The 16,818-nt window shown below is 47.9% G+C and overlaps 2 protein-coding genes across 2 annotated transcripts; both read right to left on the minus strand.

Moving 5' to 3' along the window:
• Positions 1-1,212: 1,212 nt before the first annotated feature.
• On the minus strand, positions 1,213-4,865 carry KCTD14 (potassium channel tetramerization domain containing 14). Its single transcript, XM_013944481.2, has 2 exons — positions 4,732-4,865; positions 1,213-2,018 (listed from the first exon to the last, which is right to left on the minus strand). The coding sequence occupies exons 1-2, from the start codon at positions 4,789-4,791 to the stop codon at positions 1,347-1,349; spliced, it is 732 nt and encodes a 243-aa protein (XP_013799935.1). The 5' UTR covers positions 4,792-4,865; the 3' UTR covers positions 1,213-1,346.
• Positions 4,866-15,165: 10,300 nt separating this feature from the next.
• Positions 15,166-15,561, minus strand: LOC106485974 (thyroid hormone-inducible hepatic protein). The gene has a single exon (XM_013944482.2). The coding sequence runs from the start codon at positions 15,559-15,561 to the stop codon at positions 15,166-15,168; it is 396 nt and encodes a 131-aa protein (XP_013799936.1).
• Between the last annotated feature and the right edge of the window lie 1,257 nt (positions 15,562-16,818).

Raw genomic sequence — 16,818 nt, forward strand, 5'->3', positions numbered from 1 at the left:
TCTTATCAACGTGTACAAGTATCTGAAGGGAGGGTGTCGAGAGGATGGGACCAGACTCTTTTCAGTGGTGCCCAGCGACAGGACGCGAGGCAATGGGCACAAACTGAAACACAGACAGTTCCATCTGAACATGAGGAAAAACTTTTTCACTGTGAGGGTGACAGAGCACTGGAACAGGTTGCCCCGAGAGGTGGTGGAGTCTCCTTCTCTGGAGATATTCAAAACACACCTGGATGCAATCCTGTGCAATGTGCTCTAGGTGACCCTGCTTGAGCAGGGGTGTTGGACTAGATGATCTCCAGAGGTCCCTTCCAACCTCAGCGATTCTGTGATTCTGTGATCTCCAGTACAAAAATAAACTTTGGAATATTAAGGTTTTTAAAACATGATGTGGGACCCAGTCCAGTGTCCTGTAAGGCAAAATCGCCACTGAGGCCCCTGCTTCAGTAGTGCTTCCTTCCAGTCAAGTCACTGTGAGTTTGCCTTATTCTTGCAGAATCTTATATTTTAAAAAATGAAAGAATAATAATAGATGTCACAAGGGAAAGATCTAATAGTGTGGCATGAGAAAGGAGTGGGTGTCATTAGATTATAAACTCTTTGGATTAGTAACAGTATTTTTACCTTGTGTTGATCCTGCGCAATAGGGGGGTTCTCTGTCTTTACTTCAGAATAAATAATAAATAGCAATAATAAATACATTGGCTAGAGAATAGGCTATCTACTGGAGGAACAAGAGGAGGCAGTGGGACACCAACATCCTTTTTAACCTAGGATCTGGTATGGAAAAGAATGAGAGCCAGAGCTTTTGCCTTTTTGTTAAAGATCCAAATTTAAGTTGGCATAAATTAATGCACTTTCAGTGATTCCATTTTGAATTGCATGTAATGTTTTCACCAGAAAAGGTCATGCCTGGCAATATATGAGAAGTAGTGAAGTATTAATCACAGAGCCTGGCTCTGTGAACTTATCCAATAGTCAGCAAAACATTACATAGAATAAAATTCATCCTTTTCCTGATACCTGGATTGCCTCCGCAGGGCCTGTTACTTCTCAGTATAGTCAGTCAGAGTGACCGAAAGGTGCAAAAGGAATAAGCATTTTGGAAAAGGTCATACCACATATCTAAACACATATCTTTTAAAATATACGGTTATTTTCTAATACCTAACAAAATAGTGGCTCACAAGTGCTGTTTAATTTGGCAAGAAACATCAAATAAGATCCTTTCATTGGCCCATCGTTTTCTTCCCGTCTCTCCAGTAGCCCATGGCTGAGTCTCCACAACCCAAGTCAATTTGTTTGAATAACTGCATTTTCCATTCCCCATCAATGGTGGCACTTTGCTACCACCAGGTGAACATGAACTTGTAGAAGAAGTCATAGGATTTGAAGCGAAACCCTTTTTCTGCAACATGGGGCTGAAAGGATATTTTGTACCCTTTGGCTTCGACGTCCATTTGAATGCAGTCCAGCAGATCGGAAATACTTGGTGTTGCCTTCCAGGGGCCAAATTTCACCACAGATTTTTTATCCATGTCCAAGCTGTTCAAGGCATCCTGACATCTGGCAGCGTCCTCCTCAGTTCTGACAACGCACACGATGACGCTGGACTGGCGGGACGCAACCGCTTCCGCCCTCGCGATGCGGATCATCAGTTCGATGTTCTCACTGTAACTGGGCACACGGGCCAGAAATTGCTTCCTCGCCACTAGTTCCCCGAAGATCTGAGGGGAGTCCTCCAGCTGCTTGATGAGAGGTTCAATGTTGTAGAACAACGCCTCCCTGTACACGTCCTGGATGCACTGGGTGGGCACTTGGTTACTACGCAGATACTCCAGGATGTATTTGAAATAGGTCCCTGGCCTGTCAATGAAGAACCTCCCTTCTGAGTCGGTCCTCAGTTTGGGCTGGCCAGTGAACATCTCTGCGAGCTTGGAGCCAGGGTGTTTCTTTAAGGTGCTCAGCGTTGTCGTGTACATCTCCCCACCAACATTTAACTCCACTATTGGTGACAACTGCAAGTATCAGAAAGGGACAAAAATAACACACATTACCTATCTCAAGGAGTCAGCATGGAAAGATCAAGGGAAAGGGAAAAATCATAATTGCAGCCGCAAATTGAAATGGCAGTGTGGACTGTCATGACGTGAGTCCCCATCCCTTGGTTGACAGATGGGAACATTCAGCCATCTGCTACAGGGCATCCTGAAAGCAGATGCAGGATAAGCATATGGCCATCATAACCAGAGTAGGAGATGTTTGGATGTTTCTAAATGGATTAGTCTTCATCACATCTTCAGGATGTGGAAAAGTGTCATTTTGCCAGTGGGGAAGAGGGACAAGAAGTAACTTGTCCAGGGTCACTTGGAAAGTTGTCGGTAACAGACTGAAGGATTTGATGTGGATCTCCTAAGTCCACACAAGTGGGATCAAGTGGTCCCACAAGTGGTCCTGCTGGACCCCTCTCCTTTCAGAGAGAATGATCTGAGCTCTTGCTCTCCTGATGCTTAAGTGCAGAGGGACAAGGACAGAGTTGAAAAGGTGTGCAACTCTGTTCTTCTCACCTGAATTAATATTTTCTCTTCAAAGTCAGAACTAAAGCTCTTTGAAACTTCAGAAATGTGCAAGATTGACTTTCACCTTTCTGGGGGATTAGCTATAAACACAGAACTAAGACACTAAAATCCAGCCTGCCTGTGGTCAGGCACAGCAGCTTCTTATCAAGCTTAAAAATGTGTGATAGCTTCAGATAGAAAATAAAGAAAATAGTTTGTGCAACTGAAATGAATTTAAGAAGAAAGAATGTAAAGCCTCCAGTTTGGATTTGTTTGTGGGGGACACTATGCATTAAAGCTACTGCTATCAGAAAAACATCGGAGGGGCCTGAATGCCAAGAAAGGCTGGACCTGGTGTCGCTTGTGATGACCTTCCTGACCGTTCAGTGCTGAAGAAGTTTAACAGCCTCCCTTTGCACTCAGCCAGTTTTCATAGTACTCAGTACAACAAAAGGAGAGAGAAGGAATGAGGCAGTTATTTCGCCTCATGCCGTCACGCTGTAACGTGAGTCACATGCCGGGCTAGGACCACACCTGCCATTGGGAAGGCGCGAGTCAATAAACAACCCTTTTTCCAGGAGCTCACCTGCTCTTTCTTGGATTGGGTCATGCAAGGATCTGCTTCAGTGCTGCTGGTCACATGCTTAAAGTGAAGCGTGTACTTAAGTGCTTAGCTGGCTCCAGCCCACGGTGCCTTACAGGTACGGAGCCGTGAGCTGCTCTAACAGCTCACACCAACAGAAGGTGGGAGCTCCTGCCACCTTCTCCCCTTTCCCTCCTTGTACCTGCCTACGTGCTTCTGTCGCTCACCTTGTGCCAGCTCTGGCTCTGCTTCTGCCTCATTTCTATGAGCTGAGCTGGCTCATGGAGGATTTAACGAGCACCAGAGCTGGCAAAATGAAGGGACTAGGAACAGACAAGTCAGAGCAGAGGAGGGAGACTTTCCCTTTTAAAGAGCCACAAGCTATCAGATTTAGCATGAGTGAGCCCATAGCCTGGACGAGCCAGGGGAACAACAGAAATTTCAGTCCAAAGACCCGGCTAGAATATTGCTTTGCAATAACTTTAGTGTAAGCGGCTTTATCTCAAGAGCAGTCATTTACGCCAGAGGAGCATAAAATGATCCTATCTGAGATTTCCACCCGCAAAAGAACACGTCCCAAAACTGTTTCTATAGTAAAGCCTCCCAGTTAGGAAATTTGCCCTTAGTCCAGTGGTAACAAGCAGCTCAGCTTTACTCCTTAGCAGAGACCACTTGACAGGCGTATCTCATGCTGCTGAGCCTTTACTCCTTTTTCAGACAGCGGGTCAAATGTTTCATGACGCTTGTTAGTCTTACCAAAGGAAAACTTATTCTTCACTACTGCAGAAGCCCTACTAATGTGATGTTCACGCTGATCTTGACTTATATTTTCGGTCTGGGATCAACCTGATTCCCAGGTGATGGGCATTACTGGGACTGGCTGATTCCCAGCTCTGTAATTAGCCAGCTGGTGATACTTAGGAAATAATCCCACCTATCCATGCCCCAGGTGAAGGATGGAGAGGTCTGACTTTTATACCTGGGGGAGAGGCTGTATGGCCAAAACGGAGAAGGCAAATCAGTTAGTAATAGACTGAGGGCAGAGGAGAGGAAAAGAAAAAACATCATCTGATCTCATCCCTAATTTCTGCCTAATAGTATTCTCCTCATGTGGTGACTCTCACTAGGTTTATTTATTCTTCTTGTATTGTGATTCTCACTATTTTTTCTTTAGAAAAACTATTGCTCCTAGCTGATGATTCTGCAGATCTAAAACTCAGGGTCACTTTTGCATCATTAGAGACCCTAAGAACTGGTAAAACAAAACCAAAAGTCTTTTTTTTTGAGGATGTGACAAATTTAAGGTAGCATCAAACTAATTCTACCTCTTGTCAAAGGAGAAAAAGAGCTGCTTAGGTTATTTGCTGTTGCCAGATCTTGTACCCTGGCAAGAGACAAGGTCCTTCTGTGAACCAACTGGTGCAAAGAGGACTGAGTCAAACACAGGTTTTTACCTAGGTTCTCCCTCTTGGTCGCTTATCCAGCAGACCCTGGAGTCTTTGAAATAGTAGGCGAGGGGAAAAGCACTATAATGTAGCCCAGTGCTCTGATCCCACAGGAAGGAAGTGCCCCGACCCGTGCTTCACTCACCATTTTCAGGCTGCTGGTGACCTGCTTCCCCAGGGGCTTGCGCTCCGAGGAAATGCTCATCTCCCCCTGAGCCGCAGCACGAAGGAAGGGAGGCAGCGGCTCCGCGGTCTGAGGAAACCTGTGCTCAGGTCCTGCCTTGTCTTGGGTTGCTGCTGGATGGCTCCTAGCTGTGCTCCAGTCCTCTGTCACTTGGTTTCTTTTCACTGGCTCGGGTTTTTTCCAGGCTCCCAGCCCTGCCACTGCCCCCGAAGCTCCACCTGGCTCCAGACACAGCCCTGTTACACGTTACAGGTATAAGAAGAGGGAGGGAACAGCAGGAAAGCGGAAGTATTTGCTCATTCTGGCAGTCAGCAAGGTGCAGGGTGGACTTGGGCTGGCTGCCCAGCACAGTCCTCCTGTAACAATATCTGTGCAGTGACTAAAAGCCAGATAATCCTTTCCAAAGGAGACGTGCCCAGAGCACGTCTGAGGAGCCCTGCAACGTATGCGCGTGTGACCGTCTCTGCCTCCCGAACCAGCTGTACTGAAACCAGTAAATGTTTCCCTAGCCTTTTGGCCTCTTCGCACTGCTGTTTTGAAGATGCAGTACACAGTTTATCAAAACCATCTCATTGATCCCATTTATCATATCCATCAAAGCCAGATCAGGGTGCCTGGTAACTCTCCAAGGTGGTAGTACTTTGCTAGTTGCCAATACAAGCTCCAGGCATTGATTAATTTGTGCAGGGTAAATGAAATGAAACCTGAGCCTAAACCATTATTTTTAATATGTCAGAGATATCTGGTTGGTATCTTTGCATGGCATTGTTTTCTAATATTCTGCATTCATCAAGGATCAAGGGTGGAAAGCACCACAGATTCAGTGGTAGCGGGACTGTTTCTCACCTGTCTGGAAACACACAGCATTGTAAAACTCACCAGGAAGAGTTAGAAGTCACCTGAAGTTCAGAACCATACCAAAATCCTGCAGAGTTTCCTTGTTATGGATGTTTTTGAGTGCACCGTTGCTTACAAATCATCCTAAGGTTACTCACCACTTATATGTCTTTGTTTCATTATGGTAGCAACCTTGTTGTGGGCATGACTGTCCGAAGGTGTAAGTCAAAGTTTGTAAAGAGAGACAATGTCTTTTATTAGATCAACTAATATAGATAGATAGATAGATAAATAAAAACATCTGGGCTTTTGGGCACACAAGACTTTCCTCAAGTCTGTCAGCTTCTGTTTCAGCTGGCTTGTTTTTTCCAGTTTTATCAGTTGGGCTAATAAAAGTTTGCCACCTCCTTCACCAAGCTTGCCGCACTCTCTTTCATATTGCAGGCTGCTTCCTGATGCCAACAACCAAAGGAAAAATCTCGGACAAAGATAGCACTTCATTAAAATCTTCCTGGGTGAGATTTTAGTGGTGAAAAATGACAGCATGGTTTATAAGGAAACCTTATGTGCAAAATTCATCTGTGTTGTGTTCATGCTTTGCTGGTTTTGCATCCTCCAAAGATTTTGCTGGATTTACATCCTTCCAGAACAGAGCACTGGTCTGAACAGAAGCTCAAGACACAGAGCAAAAAGTATTTTAATTTGCACTGATTCAGTCACTTGGGAGTAAAACCAGTCCTCACCCAAGGCTCCATGAAAGCTGGACCCAAATTCTTCTCAATGCTTTGTGCATTTGGGTGAACCTCTCATTGAATTTGATTTATACCCTGCCTCCACTGCTCTAAAACCATCCTGAGAGATCCTCAGTAATAACCTGTGTCTTAGTTATCACTCTCGCTTTAAATAGAAGAGCTTGGATTTTCCCTTTGCCAGACCCGAAGAATTAATAGTGCTGGATACAGTAGAACATGAGGTCTGCTTGGAAGCTCAGGTTTTGTGACTTGTAAATGCTTATTGGAAAACAGCTGGGAAGGTCTGAATTTTCTGGGTCATTGATTCCTGCATATCCTGATCCTTGGGCTGGCTCACATAGGTCCTTCAGAAATATCCTGGATATAATTGACAAAGATGGAGTCCATGTTTGCTCTACATGGTACATCTTTGATGTTAGGGTTAGCAACCTTTCCTTCTGTAGCTGCAGAAGTGAACAAATGTGTAGACTGTCACCTCTTTGCTCTCACAAGCTTTTCACTAGGGAATGGTGAATAGCCATAGAAGAGGTTAGTTTGTGCAAAAGTTCATCCGTAAGGTTTCCCAAAGCCAGAATCGAGGGCGGTTCATGGTGTTTGAGAAGAAACCTTCCATGCCAGAGTGCAGATCCTTACAACTTCAGCAAAAGGAATAGTTGCTAGCTGACATCAACAGCACGCTGTTTTCTGCTGCTAGGCTGACCACAGGTGGTCCTTCTGTTTGATTAACATACTGGTCTGGTTCCTCCACTCTCTTACTCCTTTTTTATATCTCAGACACTTTTGCTGGCTCATTATGGGACAAAGAATTAGCCCTAAAGTTTCTGAAGTATTTTGAGATATTTGGCTGAAAGTCACTATGTATATGAAAAATCTGATTGTTATTATTTGTGCTTCTCTGGGACTTTTTAATCCTACCAACTGCATGGCTTGTTCTAAGATGGCATTTTCAGTCTTGCTATGCAAATTACTCCCAGCTGGATTTTTTTTTCCCCTTTTTGGTAAGGATTTGATTTAAACTGCCAAATTCTTCTGATCTCAAAAGGGGCTTTAGGAAAAAATTCTCACAGCCCAAACCATTGGCATATTGCTCCCTACCAGTGGGGATTTGGTGCCTTTCTTTGGAGCTGGTCACACCAGAGGTGACATCCTGGATTACTGGGACCACACCTCTGACCTGTTTGGTGTCACAGTTGCAGAAGGTTTTGCAGTGCAAGCATCTAACTCTGGATCAAAGCCCTCTGTGCCTGCGCTAAGTGAAAACAGTTGCTCTTGCAGTTTGTCACTCCTCCTTTTACCCCACGGTCAAAGCAATGCTGAGGAAATCAGTGGGTGGGGGGAGCAACCCATGAAAGGCAAAAGTGGAATCAGGATTTTGGAGAGGGCTGGAAGAGGCAGATCTGACAAGGCTCTCAGCAGCCCATGCTGATGGTAACAACTAGCCTATACTGGTCTGAATTTCATTCTTCTCTTGGGAAGGAAATCAAAAGGCAAGACCATGAAAGTCTCCATAGCCTTGGGCAACCAGGGTCCTGGGATTCCCACAATCAGCAGCTCCATTGTAGCTGCTGTTCCACACCCCTAGGGAGGCCTTGGCCACCATTGTGCAGTTTTGGGGAGGTTAGCTGGGTTTCTCCCATAGGAGAATGGAACTTGCTCTGCATTAGGCTGGAATTTCTACCCAGGATCTCTTCTGGGCTTCATGTTTGTCACCAGTTGGCCTGGCTCCTTGAAATCCTTCATCCTTTGGATCTTTTAAAGCTGCGTCTGATGAACTGTGAGTCTTTTGGGGATCCACCTGTCGAGAAGAAAAGGAGAGCTCTGAGGATGTTTGCTGAGTAGATCTATCAGGTTCAGTAAGGACTTGGGAACTTGGGGAAAGGCCAGGTGGGAAAACGCGATGTGATGGTGGGTAAAGTTCCCAATGTTCCCTTTGTTTGATAGTTGCCACTGCCTTTCCGCTAGAAAAACATATCCCTCCCAGTGCCATTGTTAGCGTCCTTGCTGGTTCCCTGAGAGGACTTTGCATTCATTGTGTGCTGGAACAGCTCTTGGAGGCAGCATGACACCCAGTTTGTGCAGACCAGCAGGCACCACGCTGCTGCTGCCGACGGACTATGCTTGTTCCAGCTTGTGCTGAACACACTGTGCTGCAGACCAGATATTGACTTTCACCTTGGTTCGTGAGCTGTTCAGGCATGTTCACCCTTTACTGTGTAGGGCACCGGGGGCTTCACTTCTGCTCCTTCCCTATGGCTGCTGTAAACTGAAAAGGGGAAACATGGAAACTCAGTGTATTTTGAGCAGCCTGTGAGTCGGTAGAGATGAGGAACTCAGGTAAGAAGTTAAAAGTGCTGTTAAAACCTGTGGCTGGAGCACCTTCATAGATCCCTTCCTGTCCTCAAGGAGAAGGCTGGTGAGACCTGTTGGAGAGGCTGGCTGCCAAAACGGGTCACAGAGCCGCCAGAAAGACAAGGAACAAGAACCAGTTAGACCTACTCCATTCCTCTCATGGCTCCTAGGTGCCACAGTGGTGCTTCAAGCCACTTGCCTATTTTGCTGAGAGTGCCTGCTTGCCCTGCCATTTCTTTTGTAGACGCTTGAAAAGCTGGTTTCTCTCTAATGCCTGTTTTCTATTGGGAGAGGAGCATTTCCAAGACTGTAAGCTCTTTCAGGCAGGGACCATCCTTTCACTGTCTTTGCATAAAAGGACTAGTCTGTGCCTGGACCTTGTACAAGCGATCATGACATGAATCATAAGAATAACCAAAATAATCCTGAGAACTTTATATCTGCCAAACAGTGAATAACTTGACAATGGCTTTGTGGGGAATAAATATGTGTTTTTGAAAATTGTATAAATATGTACATAACAATGAACTGGAACAGCTCTATGCTGCTAAATACATCTGATTGGAAAGCAGTATTGTCCACAGAAGTATTTTTAACAGATTTATTTCCTTAACACATTGGATTGGCAGCTTCTGTTTAAAAGAATTAGGTAAACAGCATTCAGATTTGTGTTTATGCCCTAAATCCAAGGGGAAAAAAAAGAATAGAATGGTTACAGAAAGCAGATGCTAAAACAGGAAATGAAATGAGAGGCTTGGATTTGGGGAAGCAGCTGGAAGGCAACATGGAGTGGCTCCCATTTGTCTTTCTCCACTCGTTCCCTCTTGTCTGATATCTAAATTTCTTGAGGAGATAAAGCCATTTTGATTTGGTCCTTTTGCCTAGAACATGGAGGTGATGATCCATGGCTGATCTCCACCCATGGTGTGATATTACAGCCATTACCATTATCACTGCTGCTAGCAAACAGTGAGAGTTCAGCAGAAAGGGCACCTAAGAAAGCTGATTCCCAGGCCCCAATTCCTCCACGGGATCTCTGTGGAGGAGATTCCCATGGAAAGCTAGGACACAAGCCAGATTATTTTAAACAGCAGTGGACTTGCTAGCAAAGAGGATAGGTTACAAACTTGTCCTGGCCATTCTGAGCTCACAGTGTTCCCCAGTATCCCAGTAAATCCCCGTTCAGCAGAGCTTCCTTGGCCAGCTGGTGTTAGCACAGCTTCTGTGGCCTTGGACCAGCTCCACCTACCAAGACACAGGGGCTCCTGACCTAGTGGCTTGTCCCAGAGCTCCCTTTGCTTTCCCACATCTTCACAGCCTGTGCCACTTTTCCATGAGCTTGACACATCTCTACCACTTTGACGCTCAGTGGTCAGGTCTCTCAGACTGCTCCTCATTCTGTCGCTCTGCTGCAGAGAGCAGGGGTTTCTCGGCATGGTGGTTTTGTTCTCCAGCTGGGACATTGGCAGCAGGGCTACTGGGGATAACCTCTGAATGGACTGATCTCTCTGGGGTTTGCCAGGGGATACCAGGACAAAGGAGGTCCCTTGCAAAGGTCATGGTAGAAAAAAATCAGTATCTGCTGAGGCACACGGATATACTGATTCCTGCAAATTGCCAAGTTGCTCTAGAGACGTGAGGCCAGCCTACACAATTTGCTTTGCCTCTTTGTCATCGTTCATGAGTACTTGGGATCCAAAAGCTCACTGACACTTCAGCTCCCATTGACATCACTGGGTCTGTACCCCATGTGGCCAAATCCTGGGCATTTGCTCCAATTGCAGCCACCAGTGGCCAGCAAAGGGAAAACCTGCATATGGGCAAACTTCTAGCATTGATGGATGAGGTGTGATATGGCTGCAAAGCAAAACAAACAGTAAGTTGCTCTAGCTCTACTCAGAAATCGTACCAGTGCAGCTGGGCAGGTGGCTCTGCACCCTAGGAGCCACTCCTAAATTAAACAGCCATGTGCTTCTCTTATGCAAACATCACCTGTTGCTTTCTAGTCGTTTATCAGCTCCACCCACTTTCACATACTTGGGGAATGTGCAACCCACGGCCTTAGCAGGGATCTGAACTGGCTTTGAACAAGCCCCAGGACACCATCCAATGCCAAGGAATCAAAGTGCCTCCTGGCCAAGCAAATGCATGTTCCTTCCCCAATGGCAGAATAGGGTGAATGGGGAGAGGCACCCTCACCAAAGCCAGGACTGCTAGGTGGCACTGAAAGTTGCTCAAGAGTCTTGTTTTTGCCATGAAAGCAGGATACAGAGTTAACCAGTTAAAGTAACTCAACAAGCCATCAGTGTCTACATTGCTGAGAAACCACATTATCTTCTCCTGACCCTCATGTCCATTCACTTCTTTCCCTTGTTTATATCCTATTCGACTTGTAGACTTTCCTGGGACAAGAACTGTGTCTACAATCTATGAGAGACATCCACTCTGTGTGTGTGTGTGTGTGTGTGTGTGTGTGCAGTCTCCGCTCTGTTTACCATGATCTGGCAAGAAGCCTGAGTAGATACGGCAATGCTCTATTCTTGTCTATCTTCCTCTATGTCCTCATGGACCTTCCCTTCCTGAGCTATCCCCCAACTCTGACATTGCCATATGGAGGGTGTGGGGTAGAGGAGAGTATATGGGTGCCACTATTCCATCTCCCTGTAACACAGCACTCCTATTAAAGGTGTCAGCATGAGTCTGTTCAGCTGCCTGCCCCATCTTGAGGAAGACGGGGTGCATCCCCGGCACTGGATTGGCTCCAATCCCTGTTCAGGCTGATACTGTCTGTCTAGCCAGAAGCAGGAGAATCTGTAGAAGAGAGGATCACTTCAATGTAGTCTATGAAGGATGGCAGCCCAACCAGCAGGCCTATGCCGGGTCTTATTGCTGAGCTACAGCCCACTCTTCCCAGGCTGGTGGTGGGAGAGAGGAAAGGTTGGGCTAGTAAAGGAAATGCAGGGTTGAGAGATAAGACCCTTTGCTGCCAGCCAGACATGTAGAAATAAGGAGAGAAAGAGAAAACAGACTTAGGTTGTGTATTGCTCCATGGGACCCTGCGAAGCTTTAGCTGTAGTTAGATGTGAAATCCCCATTTCACACAGTGAAGGGAGAGAAGTAAATTTTTCAGGTTTTACTCACACTTTCCACATTCTAGCAGATCAGACTAGGTGGAAGAGGAGCATTTCCTGATGTTCATACTGTGGGAGAAATACCTTGTTCCCTTAAGGGGAGCTACAACAGAGATGACAAGCTCTGGTTTCTGTTGCATACCTGTCCTGTTTCTCTAATGGGTGTTTGGATACAACATTCACAATAGCTTACGGATACCTTAGTTTACTTGTCTGAAGGGCAGACAGCTCAGTGCCTATCCCTGGGTGGTGCTGTGCTTTTCAGGGAGTGTCTTTCTCTAAGAAACCCAAGGAGAACAGGATACAGCAAACAAGAAAATTAAAAGTGACCAGTGTAAAGACCTGATCCTGGTTGGCAGAGGGACTACAGACTGGCCTGAGAGAAATTCCCACCTCTCTTCTTCTGATCAGCACGGTGCATGGGGTCTCCATTAATGCAACCAGAATCACCATCAGTTTTAATCTATTAAAGCAGCATAAAGCAGGTCACATTTAGTTTTGGAATATTACAAAATGCTGCCTGGATATGGGGTGATCCTTCTTGTCTAAAGAACATATCCACCTGAGGAACTGTGTGCGGCATCAGGTGTCCACAGTCCATGGCTGGGTTCCTTCTGTGCAGGAATTATAAAACAGTCGGTGCCTCTGGGGTGTTTTTGAGACTGTGCATAGATTTAAACGGGGCTGATTTCAGTACAGTATCTGCCATTGGCCGGGATGCCAAGGGTGTTAGTGGGGGAGAGTTCGAAGTGACAGTGCATGTCATTGTTAAATTGTGAAATACATTTTCTTTTTTATCTTATATGCTATTAGAGTTTCACTAAAAGAAAACAAATGGGTTTTCTGGTTTTTGTTGTTCACTCTTTACACTGCTATGGAGCTTCACAGCGTTGCTCAGCAATCAGAGCCCCACAATACCGGGAAATGTGAGCATGAACACATGAACACACGAACATGGAGCTGCTTCCAGGTCATAGACAGAAACACATGAACCATTTGCAGAACTTCTGCTCGTTTTAGAGTGAGCGTTTTAGAGCTGATGAGTCTCAGATTTCAGTCTCCAGGACATTATTTCCCTCTTGTGATACAGCAGATTCAGAGAGCAGAGCCCGCATGTGCAGCAGCACAGTGCAACACAGAAACAGAGTCCGCAGCCCGTGGCATAGACACAGTCCTCCTCTCACCACAGATGCTCTGAGATCTCTGGTTTCTTTAATCAAAACTAAAAACTGATGGAGGAACAGGCTTTGTTTTTAGCCACAAAGCGGCTGTTTTGAAACAGCTGAGTTCTTTTAAAGAAAGGACTAAAGAGGCGAGGGGACACCTCCCTCTAGCGTCCAGTTCAGTAAGACATTCCCAGGGTGAAGTGTCTTTCTGGGAGGGAAGGAGTCGCCTGTGCTGGGACCCAACCTGTGGCTGCTGGTGCTTCTGGCAGAGGGACGAAGGTGAAGAGCTCGCAGCCCCCTGCCCACACACCAGCTGGAAATGCAGAGGCTTTACTGCCTGTGACTCCCCCACAGCTAACGGGGATCGAAGTTGAGCAAAGCCCTCTCTTCCCACTCGCCCCATCTGAGCATCCTCACCTGCGCCTGGGCTCTGGAGGGTACCATGATCTTCGTGGGAGTGAAGTGGGGAGGAGGCAGACTTGCCAGAGGCAGTCCTGGGGCTGGCAGGGATTTTGGCAGGTTGTCCCTGGGACTCTATGTGAAGGACAGATGTCTGAGCCTGCAGGGCTGCACAAGTGTGGGCTGAAGGAAAGGATGTGCAGGTACCAATGCGAGTGAGGAGCTGGGAAATCAGGGGTCCAGGAGGGGAGGGGATGCTGGTGGAAGGAAAATGAGGTGGCTGGGGAGAGATGCAAGGGCCAGGCTGGGTTCCCAGCACCTTGCACAGGAGGATGACAGGAATACACCGAGCTTTTGTAACGTGTAAGAGCCAGGGGACTGGAGGACAGCTGTGACATGAAACCACCTCAGCAGGACTGGAGTTGAATTCCAGCCCAATGCAAAACCAAATTCCTACTCCCTGAGACAGAAACCCAGCTCATCCCCTGCACCAGCCCTTGGACTTGGTGGCCAAGGCTTCCCCCAGCCGCATGGGCTGGGGAACAGTAGCTATATAGAAACAATAGCTTGTAGGAAACACAGGAGACAGTTCCTCAAGGCTTTGTGTTTCATTTCAGATCAGCCTTGGGAAGCAGTTACATTTATCAGCATCAAAGAGACCGGTGAACGTTAGCGCACACAGAAGAAGCATTGTTTCAAAGTTACAAATGCCTTCTATGAAGCAATAACACAAAACACTCGTTTCTGCTCTGCCTGCTGCAAAGAAATACACCTGGAACTGAGGTGACATGAAGCAGCAAGGTCAGTGTCGACAGCAGGACAAGTGCGATGGTAAAGGCAGTGCACGGCTGGCAGATGGCCAAGCTCTATGCTGGTCACTGAAGACATCCCTCGGTGGGACTTGGCGCAGGAGAAAAGCTGCCATTGGATTGTGGGCCACTCATCACCCTGTGGGAATAAAGAACACAGTTTGTTTGGGACGTCTTCATCTCTGGCCACGTATTTTCTCCAGAACTAGGGTCAACATTTTTGAAAGAACTTGTTAACGTTTCCTGTTGCTGCCATCTCCTTTCCACGCTCTCAATTTTATTAGAAGGAGGATCAGAGCTTGGTTAAGCCCTATCCCATGTATGTGGTTAGCCACGAGTGTTGGTGTGGGACAGGGATGTCTACCCAAGGGATCAGGCCCCACTGTGCATGCGATGAAAGTCCCACTAGCACAGAGCATGATCGTGCTTTCAAGAGTAGGGGAGAATTGAAGAACCTGACCTGCTTGCAGCTGGTGTGTCAAATTTAGACATTTGGAAACCTGAAAGCTTCAAATTTCTGCCTGAAAATGATTCTGTTGTTCCGTCAAAGAGAATAAGAGAAGTTACTCTCCAGAGTAACTCCAGAGCACAGGGTCCTCCACAGCACGCAGCCTTTTCTCCCTGAGGATGCTTTGGGATCTTCTGTGCCTGCACAGCAGCAGCCAGGCATTGCTTACCTGAAAGCTGGGGAGTGTTGGGGGGAATGTGGTGCTCACAACGTGACTTTTGTTCTGTGTTAAGTGACGCAGCCTGCACCAGTCATCAATTCAGAAAGACAGGTGCAGGAGGACGTATCTGTCAAGAAGTGGCAGAAGGACTGGGACCTACAGCTCCTGGGATTTGTGGGTATGATGTGAATATGGGAAAGCCCCCCAGTATACAGGGGAAGAGGACAATGTATGTTTTGGCACTGCATGTCCCCGAGCTCCTACCTTGGAGGCCGGAGTCAGGTTCACCAGCTGGGCTGCCCATCGCTGAGGTTGATCTGCTCAAGGATTTGGCTGTAGCGTCGCGTGAGGGCGTTGGCGTCTCTGGTGAGGTGGGTGAGCACCTGCTGCAAGCCGTTGAGGTGGTGGGAAAGGCGCTCCTCCAGGTCAGCGTCAGCGTCTGCTGCATCGTCTGGGGCTTTGTGCGTGCTGGCGCCGGGCAGGCTCTGCTCGGTGACGGACCCCAGGCCTCTCTCCACCACAGGCTTGATGGACTTCAGGAGCTGGTAGCGCTCGTACAGGTCCCTGCGGCCATCAGCAGCGGGGGAGGCCTCGTCGGGCTCCGGGAAGACGCCTCGGAGCAGGCTGGGAAACATCACCTCCTGCTCCATCTTCTGGGTGGCTGAGAAGTACTGCTCCATGGCCCAGCTCCTGCAGCTCCGGCAGTGCTTTTCTCGGCTCGATGGGCACCGTCTGCTCCCCCTGCCCCCGGGAGGGCTTTTTATGCCCGGGGTGGCTGTCTGGGGTGGCCGTCCCTCCTCTCCTCGCAGCCAACGGCCGTGCTGGACGGTGCTGGGGCTTGGCTGCGTCCCCAGCTGGAGCTGAGCCAAGGTGCAATCGGCCCTGGCTGAGCCTCTGCTTGGCCTTCACCCGAGCTGGACGGAGATCCTGGTGCATTTCGGCACACAGATCAGGATGTGGCCACGAGGGGAGCTGCTGAAGGGCCCCCTCCCAGCCTGTCCTCCCTCTGCCGCTGCTGCTGGGGATGGTGGGGAAAGTGCTGAGCTCCTGCCCCCCTCAACCATGGCAGCAGCACTACCCGTGAGACTCCCAAGCCACATGAAACCTTCATGTGGGCACAGCTGGGCCCCTCAAACACTAACTGGGAGCACCAGACTCCCTGAGCGTATCCCACAAAGTCCTCTGCAGAAAGGATCCATAAGTCTGCCTTTCCTTGGGGCAGGTACAGATCGTATAGGCAGCAGGTGGAGAATGGGACCCATCTGCAGCCCCCGGAGGTCTCTCACAAAGTCCTAAGCCGTATTTATTGTCCTGGGCTGGTAGAAGAGAGCTCTGCTCTGGTCAGAGCTATGGAGCACCAGGCACTGCAAAAAACAGAGAGCTGGGACTGGCCTGATAAGATCCCTCCATGCTGGGAAAAGCCTGCGCCAGGCACCCCGTGCTGCGGGAAGCCCCACACCCTGCAGGGGAAGATCTTGCTTCATCAAAAGTTTATTCAGCCTCCAGAGGGAGGAAAAGTGGAGAGAAGGGGTCGAGGCTAAGCACTGCCACCAGAATCCCCAAATGGTGTTTGGGTTTCACATTGGAGATCTCTGCCTTGCAGTGAGGTCTGACTTGATTTAGGCAATTTTGGGTAGTGGAGGAAAGAGAGCGGGCAGTGGACTTGGCAGGGCCGAGGACAGACCCAGGAGAGTCAGTCCCCTTGTGAGTCCTGCCCTGGCCACCGCCTTGTTCAGTGCTGGTGTGGGGTGCCCACAAGGTCCACTTTTGGCAAATGACCTGGATAACAACCCTTGCTAAGATGAGAACGTGACTATAAACCGTGTGTGTGATTGTATCAAACACAGAAAACTATCTGAAAGGTGTCTGCCCCAAACTGGTTATGTTAAGGAGGAAGATGACCATCAGCCCTCAACTGGTCATTTTACAGAGGAAGA

This window comes from Apteryx mantelli, chromosome 1, assembly GCF_036417845.1.
Source record: "Apteryx mantelli isolate bAptMan1 chromosome 1, bAptMan1.hap1, whole genome shotgun sequence".
NCBI lineage: Eukaryota > Metazoa > Chordata > Aves > Apterygiformes > Apterygidae > Apteryx > Apteryx mantelli.

Bases quoted from the DNA above. Each gene is read 5' to 3' on its own strand.
- KCTD14 (XM_013944481.2), bottom strand. From the start codon at position 4,791: ATGAGCATTTCCTCGGAGCGCAAGCCCCTGGGGAAGCAGGTCACCAGC. The intron at 2,019-4,731 runs GTGAGTGAAGCA...TGATACTTGCAG, and splicing joins TCACCAGCAGCCTGAAAATG to TTGTCACCAATAGTGGAGTT.
- LOC106485974 (XM_013944482.2), bottom strand. From the start codon at position 15,561: ATGGAGCAGTACTTCTCAGCCACCCAGAAGATGGAGCAGGAGGTGATG.